Raw genomic sequence first — 7437 nt, 5'->3', positions numbered from 1 at the left:
TAACTTCATCCAAAAGTTTGAGATAAATGGAGCTCCAAATGCCTAATCCACACCTTGGAGATCTAGATCTATCTAGAGGTATATGGAACTCCATTTGAGCCTAAAACATATACAATAAGCTTCAAAAAGACAAGGAATTAGTATCAACTTACCTCCTATAAGCTCTAACTCCAAGGAAACAAAGTTGAAAACCTTCCCCCACCTTTTTCGCTTTTTTCGATTTTCGGGCAGCACCTCCCCCAAGCAGTGACTGTACTGTCGGGAGGAGAAAGAAGCCCAGCTGGCTGTTTTGTCACCCATTTCCAGGGGCGGGCCACATGCTACAGTATCGCCCCTAGGTGCGGATGGCAATTTCGCCCGCTCTTAGAAAAAATGGGGCGCCCCTACAAATCGCTTTTGTAGTAGTGAGTTAAACGTCATCTTATAGCAAAGGAAATTAATAAACTCAGAACTCTTAGTTTATAGCATCACAGCTCCTAGTAATGACTGATTGCCGCCTTAATGGGAGAAAAATGAATCTCCGCGCACATAATGTACTTTTGAAGCCAAGCATGTCAATTTAACAAAGAAAGCGACACTGAAATGGAAGTTATGGCATTTCCTTATCCCGGAATACCACCACAGTCAACAAAAGGCATATATGAGTACTGTATGGGCAGTCATCTACTGATAAAACTTAGCTAAATGTTGATAATTATGTGATTAAGGGTTTTTTCCCCCTCAATTGAACACGTGTTTTCACATATTTTCCTCTCTTTTTTTCCAGTTTTCGGACTTTCCCCCCATTATTATTAGTAGGGATCCTGCCTCTTCTATTGTGTCATTTTAGAAATCAAGCATCTCAGTTCTTTACGGTCATGTACTCCCATTTATACATGTTGACCAGCTGATATAGTTGTTGTTTAGCCAATTGGCCTCAAGATTTGCTTGACTCATCCCACATACCATGAACAAGCGCTAAAGATGTTTTATGCATGAATAATTGTGCTAGATATGATAGAACAACGATGATACCTGAACTCAAGGAAAATGGGCCGGTCTCAAAGTTAAACATGCCAAAATTACGAGAAAACTCTTGGACAAATTTATTATAGTCTATAGGCAAGCCAAATAACCCGTGAGGCTAGCTGTGCTTTGGTCGATGGAGACATAGGACATCTAAAAACACAAGAAACTTGCAGGCGTAAGGAAGTGAGATCAGTGTGGGTATTAACAAACCCCTTATTAATTAGTTTGCAGGTGGGGTTTTGCAATTTTTTCCAAAATTTACCTCCCCTCCCCTGGCCTCTTGTAATAACAAGCTGAGATTAATGCATAACTTCGTACCACGATCTACAAAGCAGGCAGATGATATATCGATAGCGTGAGAGTTAAGCAAGCATGCATGGTTTATTGGTTCTTACGTTAACCACGGCGGAATCTAGCGAAACACTAACGGGCGGGCAGGTTGCGTGGGTAGGATGGCAACCCATGCACTCACGGAAGCAAATACTCCCTCCCGGCCTTCCTCCTAACTAATAAAGCTTTCTTGCTCTGCTTTGCTTCCCTTCCCTTCCCAATTCCCATGGAGGAGGAGAAAGAGAGAATATTTCTGTCCTCCCCTGCTGGCTCCGTCCCATACTCCCATGCATCTGAAGAGTTGCATGGAGATCCAAGTTGCCGTCTGTAATTGCATCATCATGCATCGGAAAGCAAGCAACCGACGGTATATAGCTAACAGTGGAACCTAGCTTCACAAAACACAAAACATGCATCATGCATGGATGAACTGTACGTAATAACGACCGTGCCGTGCCGAAACACAATCTTTAATTATGCGCGCTTCAAATAAATAATCCTACTTCATCTTCTGCGTATGCAAACAGTAGATCCGTCAGATTTAAACCTGCGTGCAAACTGAAAAAAAAAAGATAACTGGGGAAAAAGATAGAAATTGACACACATTATGCATGTCCTCTTCTCCCAAGCGGCTGAAAAATGCGGCTAAGCTTAATCGACTGCTAATTAATCGACTGACAAATCAAACCCTTTGTTTGTTTTCAACCGCTCCCAGCTAGTGACTGCCCGGAGCATGGAGTGAGCAGGCTCTGCATCTGCATGGATGCTGCTGCTGCAAGCTAAGGCCGTCTCTGCTACCTGCCTACCTGAAACGCCATGGGGGGCGGCTCGGCTCTGCAGGCTTGCCGGACAGCTAGGACGACATGTAGCAGGCAGCAGGTTGCCTCGCTCCTTGGGTTAAGTTCCTCTTTGGTAGCTTGTTGGGCTTTGCTTGCACGCACTGTTAGCTGTTGCACAGCGTTGCGATTGGAAGACTCCTCCGGCGAGAGATTGCAGCAGAGGACGCAAGCAAAGCACACGAAATGAATGACGCCGGCCGGCAAGGTCGCCGCCGCCACAGAGCACAACTTGAGGTGCAAGCCAAGGCGGGCAGTAACCCCCCTCCACTGCTAACCTACACCACCGACGCAAATATTCGCATAATCCCCTCCGCCGGCGCTATATATCAGCTCCGATCGATGATGATATCTATATATGCAACGGTACGACGACGACGAGGACAGAACACGGAGATCAATCAATCCACATTCCATAATCCATTTCCATTCCGACCATTTCCCGGATAACACGTCAACAAGGAAGCAGCGGCATCGATCCCAGATAATACGTTGCGTGTGCGTCCCAAATTAGACAAGGCCAGCTTCTTCCTCAGCTCCTAGCTACGGGCATTCATCCATGAACAACAGCAGCAGTAACAGGATGAGCGAGATCGTCTTCTTCGACGTGGAGACGACGGCGCCGTCGCCGGCGGGGCGGTGGTGGCTGCTCGAGTTCGGCGCCATCCTGGTGTGCCCCAGGAAGCTCGTCGAGGTGGGCAGCTACGACACGCTCATCCGCCCGGGGGACCTCTCCGCCGTCTCCAGGCGCTTCACGGACGTCGAGGCCATCGCCTCCGCGCCCACGTTCCGGGACGTGGCCGACAAGATATTCGACATCCTCGACGGTACGCACACGCCTCCTTCGTTTTCTTCTTCTTCTTGTATTGCTGCGTCGTCACCACCCTAGTTAGCTAGCTTAGCTTTGATCAACCAAATAATCCGTGGCGGCGAAACCTTGGTGCAGGCCGCGTGTGGGCGGGGCACAACATCCAGCGCTTCGACTGCCCGCGCCTCCGGGAGGCGTTCGCCGGCATCGGGCGCCGCGCCCCGGAGCCCGCCGGCGTGATCGACTCGCTCAACGTGCTGGCGGCAGAGTTCGGCCGCCGCGCCGGCGACCTCAAGATGGCCACCCTGGCGGCCTACTTCGGCATCGGCAAGCAGAAGCACCGGAGCCTGGACGACGCGCGCATGAACCTCGAGGTGCTCAAGCACTGCGCCACTGTCCTGCTGCTCGAGTCCAGCCTGCCCCACGCGCTGCAGCTGGCCGCCGCCCGCGACGGCGCCGTCACCAGGAGGAGCTCCACCGCCTCCGCGCCGGAGGCTGCTCCTCGCCGGCGCCCCGCCATGTCGCAGACCAAGCTGCCCTTCACTCCCGTGCAGGCCGTGCCGCCGGCGCCAGCAGCTACGACGACCACAACGAACAAAAGCGGCGGCGGCGGCAAGCGGGATAGCCTGGGCAAGCTGGTGGGGAGGGCCAACGCCACCGGCGGCAAGAAGCCGGCGGCGGAAGGTGCTACGGCGGCGTTGCCCAAGGTCACCAGGGCAACAACAGCCACGACGACGACGCCCTTCCACATGATCCTCAGGCACTCCAGGGCCATCCTCAGATGATGCGGCAATCCAGCATGCTGTTTGTTGCAAGCGTGCTGCGCTTAGGGAAATCATGGAACTGACAGATTCGAGCTCAGTCCATCTTTTCCCCATCATACTAAATTGAAGAACCGACTAATTGGATTCATTTGTACAGAATCATTGATTCATTTCGTTCAATCACTTGTTCGCTTCATAGTTTGATGCGTGTTCGTTTAAGCTAGTTGAATGGTTCAGATGTAGTTGATGTTCTTTTATTGGTTCACTTGTAAATTGACATTCTTTGTTCCATTTGTAAATCTCCTTCCATGTCCAGCACCATTGACTGTTACAAATTATGTACAACTATATTGGTGCAAATGCTCTGCTCTCTCACTGGGCTGACGTCCTAGGAATTTTCAGGAACAGAACCGTACCTACTGATGATATATATCAAGGGTTGGCAGTAGTAACTTGCTGCCTTCCCCGCGCAAGCACATCGCCTTCACTCGGAATTATTTCACATGATCGATCGTGACAAAAGCCAGCTGCAAAGGGCTGGCCGGCAGAGATTCTTCTTCACTTCTTCGACCTTTCGCTTTTGCACAAAAAAGAACATGTTTGCATTTTGGCTATCCAGGCCAGGAAAACGAATGAAGCAGCCGTAGCAGTATGGCCTGCCACACAACAGGGCCACATGCCGTCATTTGCAAACAGTAAAGGGCATAGGCCTTCAGATACAGCCGCGCTATAGCTACATCTTCCTCTTCGGATACTTATCATTGTTGCAGCAGCGTCACCAAGATCATGATTCACGACTTCCAATGAACAGCATGAGAACAGAATAAGATAAATTTCATATTTCAACTTAGATCCAAATGTACCACGGTATTTACAGACGCTGACACATGGACCCAACCAAACTGCATCTACTAGACACATACAACGTCTACTAGGTACAACCAACAACTCATATGTACATCCGAAACCTCTGCTCCCAGCGATTGTGCAGTTTCAAAAGCCACAATCACAAGGGCATCAGACACTGGACTCAAGACTCTTGACTCAACTCTTGAATGAGCATCTAGTAGCTTATAGAAAGAAACTAGTTATATCCTCAGGTGGACCGGGAAATGTACAGGTTGTGAGGTAGCAAAAGAGCGTTAGGGTCAATGGGCATCATCAAATGCTCAGGCAAATGTAACTGCACAGTGCGCGGGCTCTTTGTTCCCGCAAGCAAAACCTTCGATTCTTACTTTTGGGCTGCTCGCCCCGCAAGACGGAGAACCTACTTCAGCTCTTCCAGCTCCCATTTTGCCGAAAGAGCTCCCTAGAGGAGAAAAGGATGGTGTTTTCTTACCAAACAGTGGGTCATGGATAACAGGGTTGTTAGTGCGTACAGGAGGCGAGCCACAGAAAAAGCCCGCCTGGCTGCTTGGATCAGTATCTACATCAGGGTCATTCTGAACAGGGAAGAGCAAGTGGTATCACTCAGATATCCAGAAGAAATACTATACTGCAAAAAAATCACAAGTCCAAATTTTCAATACCAAGAAAACAACTGATACCTTGCTAAGGATGAGATCAAGTATATCACAAGTGGACTCCGCTCTATACACTGGGAGTGCCCTGCCATCACATAACACACACGGCATCAGTAAAAGGGCCTATGCTTGGCTACTGCAGTTTTCAAGCACCCAATTTTTTCCAATCCTATCCAATTATTTGAAACATGCCATGCAAAACACACAATCCTATGCAGTGATTATTGCCTACTTTGCCAGTACATGTAAGAGCATCCAACAGTTCCACTTGCCTTGCTAAGAAATGTGCACAATTGCAATCTCAATTTTGCAACATTCAGTGGTCTATCAGCAAAGATATTGACCAGCACGTGCAAGACTATGTAACGCCCATCGCCTGCTTTTGTCACTAAATAAATGCAAACGGTGCTGACGAAAGCTTGTAACGGACATGTGTCAAATCCGGCCTCAATGAGTACCCTTTGTCGCCACACAGCTAATGTGAACGTATCTCACAACACATGTAACCATAAATTTGAAGCAAGCTTGCACGTGCATAATACTACTATATCTGCTGTCCTCACTATGAGCATACACGCAACTAACGGCCAACCAATTGGCGTTCCAAATCTACCAGGTACGCAAGCATGCAACCTGCGGCCTACCAATTGGTGCTCAAATTCTAACAAGCATGCAACCTATGGCCTATCGAGCAGGTCTGCAGCTGCCACAATTCTAGATAAATCAATTACATAGCGACCTAGAATCTAACATCCGAGGTCCATGCAAGTATGTAGTGGCTGGGTAGAGGAGACAAGAAAGAACTAACCCATTAGGCTTGGGGCTGGGTCTACTGAGGGAGTCCACGAGCAAGGGTGGACGGGAGGCACGGCGAGGCTGAGGGCAGATGAGGTCTATTCGAGCCCCAGGCTGCACATCCATCTGCCAAAACCTTGACCTTAGGTCAGGGATTGGTTCCACCCTGGAGAGCTGCTGGCCGCCCCCCGCGCCAAGCCTCATCATGTAGTGCTCCATGCCTGCCCCCAGCGGACTCCTGATTTTGAAGTTGAGCGACTCCTGAAACAGAGGTGAGAGGAAAATCGTTCAGCGGCCGGATCGACGAGAGCGCCGTGCGAACGCGCATGGCGTTGGTGCCAATCGAATTGACATAGCGAAAGCACCAGACAGTAAGATCAGGGGCGGATCTCGTAGCTGGGTCAGATCCGGATAAGACTAGCCTACATTAGGGTTTGGGGAGCTCGGTCTCGTACGGCGGTAAGGGGAGGGGAAGGATTGGGAGGGCGTACCTTGTGGATACCCGTTGCCGGAGCTGCGCCCGACGAACCTGGCGGAGGATTGGCGCCGCTAGCCCCAGTCGTCGCCGCCGGGGAGGAAAGGCCAAGAAAGGAGAGGACCTAGAGAGAGGAGAGAACAACTCTGGTGCGGCGAGCACCTCAGGTGCGGTGCTGCTGCGGCTGCATCTGCACCCGTGTTATCGTCCAGCGGCGGCCGCACGATGCGGAAACGACGGACTAGATCGATGCGGTGGGAGCGCTCCAGGATATTTTGCAGCAGAGCCCTTCCAGGAAACCCTCGATCTCATTCTAGTACTGATTGTTTGTTGGCCTTTTCGTTTTAGCCCCAATCGCAACATGGGCCATCTCATCCAGTGAGCTGCCAGCCTGCCACACAAAATAGTGATTTAGTTTGTGGGACCCCTACTTTGCATCTAAATAGTGATTTTACCTCTATTTTTTCAACTTCGTCATTTTACCCTCACTTTTTCAAATTGAAGATTCAGTTTGCCCCTACTCCGTCAGGTTAACTTAACGGTGTCAATTCAGGTGTAAAATGACTACTTTGCCCACGGCAGTTAAGTCAAAGTGGCAAAGAACATATCACCGAAGTCAGTAACTCATCACGTAGTAGCACAAATACACCAACGTACGTCAAACATACTCTCATTCATTTCCTGCTCGGAGATCGATTCCACGCGTGACGCGTCCTGCAAACAATGGAAAGTAGCATGCAGCCGGATGGAGAACTTTCTTTGCAGGCAATTCGTCGAGCAACAGCTGGGCACGTGCGCCATACTGTCCTCGGCGAAGAAGCAGCGCATGGCGTACCCGGCCTGATGATGGATGACCCTTCCCCACTGCCACCCTACCACTGATGCACCGTGCCCATCG

The 7437-nt window shown here is 50.0% G+C and overlaps 2 protein-coding genes across 2 annotated transcripts; one reads left to right on the top strand and one right to left on the bottom strand.

Annotated features, from left to right (window-relative positions):
• The first annotated feature begins 2545 nt into the window (after positions 1-2545).
• On the top strand, positions 2546-4094 carry LOC101771051 (protein NEN4). Its single transcript, XM_004960889.2, has 2 exons — positions 2546-3001; positions 3121-4094. Exons 1-2 carry the CDS (start codon positions 2734-2736, stop codon positions 3765-3767), a joined length of 915 nt encoding a protein of 304 aa, XP_004960946.1. The 5' UTR covers positions 2546-2733; the 3' UTR covers positions 3768-4094.
• A 467-nt stretch (positions 4095-4561) lies between these two features.
• LOC101770650 lies at positions 4562-6720 on the bottom strand. The gene is made up of 4 exons (XM_004960888.4): positions 6556-6720; positions 6078-6325; positions 5294-5354; positions 4562-5188 (listed from the first exon to the last, which is right to left on the bottom strand). The coding sequence occupies exons 2-4, from the start codon at positions 6281-6283 to the stop codon at positions 4916-4918; spliced, it is 540 nt and encodes a 179-aa protein (XP_004960945.1). The 5' UTR covers positions 6284-6325; positions 6556-6720; the 3' UTR covers positions 4562-4915.
• Between the last annotated feature and the right edge of the window lie 717 nt (positions 6721-7437).

This window comes from Setaria italica, chromosome III (assembly GCF_000263155.2).
Source record: "Setaria italica strain Yugu1 chromosome III, Setaria_italica_v2.0, whole genome shotgun sequence".
Taxonomy (NCBI): domain Eukaryota; kingdom Viridiplantae; phylum Streptophyta; class Magnoliopsida; order Poales; family Poaceae; genus Setaria; species Setaria italica.
The sequence above is the reverse complement of the archived record's forward strand: the minus strand, read 5'-3'. Positions and strand labels throughout refer to the sequence as shown.

Excerpts from the sequence above, each read along its gene's own strand:
- LOC101771051 (XM_004960889.2), top strand. The coding sequence starts at position 2,734 with ATGAACAACAGCAGCAGTAACAGGATGAGCGAGATCGTCTTCTTCGAC. Across the intron at positions 3,002-3,120 it reads GATATTCGACATCCTCGACG|GCCGCGTGTGGGCGGGGCAC; the intron begins GTACGCACACGC and ends ACCTTGGTGCAG.
- LOC101770650 (XM_004960888.4), bottom strand. The coding sequence starts at position 6,283 with ATGGAGCACTACATGATGAGGCTTGGCGCGGGGGGCGGCCAGCAGCTC. Across the intron at positions 5,355-6,077 it reads CCCAGCCCCAAGCCTAATGG|GGCACTCCCAGTGTATAGAG; the intron begins GTTAGTTCTTTC and ends ATGTGATGGCAG. Across the intron at positions 5,189-5,293 it reads TTGATCTCATCCTTAGCAAG|AATGACCCTGATGTAGATAC; the intron begins GTATCAGTTGTT and ends TTCCCTGTTCAG.